Raw genomic sequence first — 2,986 nt, 5'->3', positions numbered from 1 at the left:
CCTTCTCCTCTCTGTCAACGCTCTCTGGTTTCATTTAAAAGAGTCGATCATCAGATATTGTCTAAGATTAACCATCAGGGTGGATATAGCTCGCTCACACCGAGGACCCATCCACGTAAATGTAAATAAAATGGCTCCGTCTGTGTTAAAATATATTTTAAAAATGTACAAAACTAAAAATCCTACAGTATTTTTACAGTCTTTATTTTACAGTTAAAATATATGTTTATCAAATTAAGTCTAATGTTATGACTAATCAGGGATCCCTTTAAATTAGGTGTAAAATATGGTCTTTTATGTTGTCCTAAAGTGTTAAAATAATAATAAACATAAGCATTTTATATTTTTTTATATTTTTGTTTTAAAATGTTGCCGCCACTGGCTGTAAAGGCCCACATTGAACAAACTCGAAGTGGCCCACAAACCACCAGTTGACATTTACAGTTGTTGTATGTTTTGTGTCTCTAGACACATTTTAGGAGCAGAAACGTCTCTTGATTGTAAAGRTTGTAGACCCCTGGTTTAGAGGAGGAGTTTGAAGTTTCTGAGAGTCTTCAGAAGTGAGATCTGGTTCAGGCTCAGGGCCTCGTTCACAATAACGAGGGCGTGGCTTTATGTTCCAGACCTCACCTGTGGTGACGAGGCTTGGATCAGGACTGAAAGACACAAGTGGCTGAAATGAGCCTTCACACCAGAACTCGTCTGGACTCAGACTTCAGACTCAGTCCAGGACTGAGAAGCATTCTGGTGGCCTCACTGCGAGGGGAGCCTAAGTCAGCCCACCCCTAATGCTCCTCCGTACCGTGGAGCAAGTTGGCATCAGAGGCTGAAGTGGTGACTTGTGAAAAAGTAAAACAGTTAAGAAAACTGTGTCAGTTTTAAAACCTGCTTTTTAAAGCTTTATTTACAGGTCTGTGTAGATCTGTGTAAAACTGTTGAAACTGCTCCTCGCTGAAGGTTTCCAGGCTGTTAGGAAACTTAAGAGCTTAATAAACTGTTGATTCTTCTGCCGAGTTCTGTTTGAAATGAAAGCTTTTAGCAGAGAAACTGGTGCAGGCCTGTCCTCAGAGGCTTCAGACTGTGGATACTGCAGCTTGAAGTGGGTGCAGCTTGGAGTCGTGGCTGCAGACGGAGCCTCCTGAGCCCACAGGATGCTTTTACTCAATCCTGTCACTTTTTATCCTGCCAGGAGCYGATGTGTCAGGATCTGACTGAATCTGAGGGGGAAGCCACCGGTTTGAGCCTCCACTCTGTTTTTATAGATAAAACTTTTGTCTGTTTTTACAGTTTTACAGCCTCGGCATCATTTAGCAACCAAACTAACGAGAATTTGAGTTACTTATTTTCTCAAACCTTTCCGTTCTGATTTGCATCTAAAAGCATCACTCCTCAGCAGATTATCACACAGATCTGCCTACAGCCCATCTAAATGTCACAGAGAGGTGATCTAAATAAAGAAACCACCTGACAATCGGCGCAGATCTTCTGTTAAAACACTTGGAATAAAGCTTAGAGTTCACACTCGACTGTTTCATTTTACTTCCAGTGATTTCTGCACAAAGGGAAAGGTTTGTGAGCATGATATCTGGGTGTGTATCATGACTCGCTCTCCACCTGCCGCTCGGCTCTGCTGGCTCTCGGGGTGGTAAAATCAACAGCGGCAACCTGACGAATGTTAATAGATGTTTTCTGTTTTAAAGCCGCTGCGTAACAATCATCACGAGTCACATAAAAACACTAGGAGGACTCGTGTGAGATGAGAGCGCAGGAATGAACGTTGATCTCYGTAATCACACGCCTGCATTTCTGCAGCAACAGTAAACATTAGAGATCTCCAGCTTTATTCTTCACAAATATGTTTTTATAGCTTTTACTTTGTTTGCAATCTACTTCTGCATCCTTTGTCTTATCCAGAGAAAAGGGTCTGAACATGTTCTGGTTCCTCTCCTCAGACTGGAGCACCTGTCAGCTGAGTCCCAACGCCGTGTGCGGCGGCGGCATCAAGACCCGGATGCTCGACTGCGTCCGCAGCGACGGCAAATCTGTGGATATTAAATTCTGCGAGGAGGTGAGCCCCCCTCCCCAGGGTTTTGTTTACTTTCTTTGCCACGTTTTCCTCTTTCTCTCAGTGATTTAATCACATCGCTCATTATAGTTTATAGTTGGCCCACAGCAGTGTGGAATATTTACGAGGGTTTCCCCCTGCAGACGTCGTTGCTTCAGGCTGAGGATTTTACTCATTCATGCTGCGCCTCAGCCTCCTGCAAGAGTAACCTCCAGGTTCTGACAGAACCATCAGAACCTGTTCCCCCTCTGCTTTATTTACAATACGTATGTCATCTTTGGGTATCTGAGCTGCTGATGCTGCTTAACCAGAACAGAGATGTGTGTTAGTCCAACGGGGAGCTGGTGATGTGAATTATTTCATGATGTCATTAAACCCCGGCTGCTTGTGTTGGACGTGTTCTGCAGCTGAACCTGGAGAAGAGCTGGCAGATGAACGTCTCCTGCACCGTGGAGTGTCCCGTCAACTGCCAGCTGTCGGGGTGGTCGGCCTGGTCCGAGTGCTCACAGACCTGCGGCCTGGAGGGTAAGGCTCACGGTTAAAGACACAGGTGTGGGACTGCAGTCCTCAAAGGCTTCTATCCTGCAGGTTTTCCTTGTTTCTCTGCTCAAACACACCTGATTTTCATGAATGGATGAATAACAGGCTTCTGCAGAACGTGCAGAGGTAAATGAATCACTGAACCAGGGGTCTCATTTATAAAGGATTGCGTGGAAACCATACTAAAAGTGAACGTACGGCCAAAAGGCGGAAATGGCGTACGCCAAAAAAAATTCAGATTTATAAAACCATGCGTACGCACGTTTCTGTGCATCTTTCCTTTATAAATCACAGCTGCACGTCAGAGTTTGTGCACGAGGTCCCGCCTCAGGTTCTGCCCTCTACACGCCCACATTCAACCACAAACAGTCAATGTAAAGT

At 44.8% G+C, this 2,986-nt stretch overlaps 1 protein-coding gene across 1 annotated transcript in view; it reads left to right on the top strand.

Annotated features, from left to right (window-relative positions):
- Nucleotides 1–2,986, top strand: part of thsd7ab (thrombospondin, type I, domain containing 7Ab) — a gene marked incomplete at its 5' end in the record, with an annotated part of 51,309 nt that overhangs the window by 12,191 nt on the left and 36,132 nt on the right. Inside the window, 2 exon segments of the mRNA XM_014016412.1 lie at nucleotides 1,953–2,068; nucleotides 2,473–2,590. Coding sequence (XP_013871866.1) covers nucleotides 1,953–2,068; nucleotides 2,473–2,590 — 234 coding nt within the window.

The sequence above is a fragment of the Austrofundulus limnaeus genome, unplaced genomic scaffold, assembly GCF_001266775.1.
Source record: "Austrofundulus limnaeus strain Quisiro unplaced genomic scaffold, Austrofundulus_limnaeus-1.0 Scaffold144, whole genome shotgun sequence".
In the NCBI taxonomy this organism is placed as follows: domain Eukaryota; kingdom Metazoa; phylum Chordata; class Actinopteri; order Cyprinodontiformes; family Rivulidae; genus Austrofundulus; species Austrofundulus limnaeus.
This window is presented reverse-complemented; position numbering and strand designations above follow the sequence as displayed.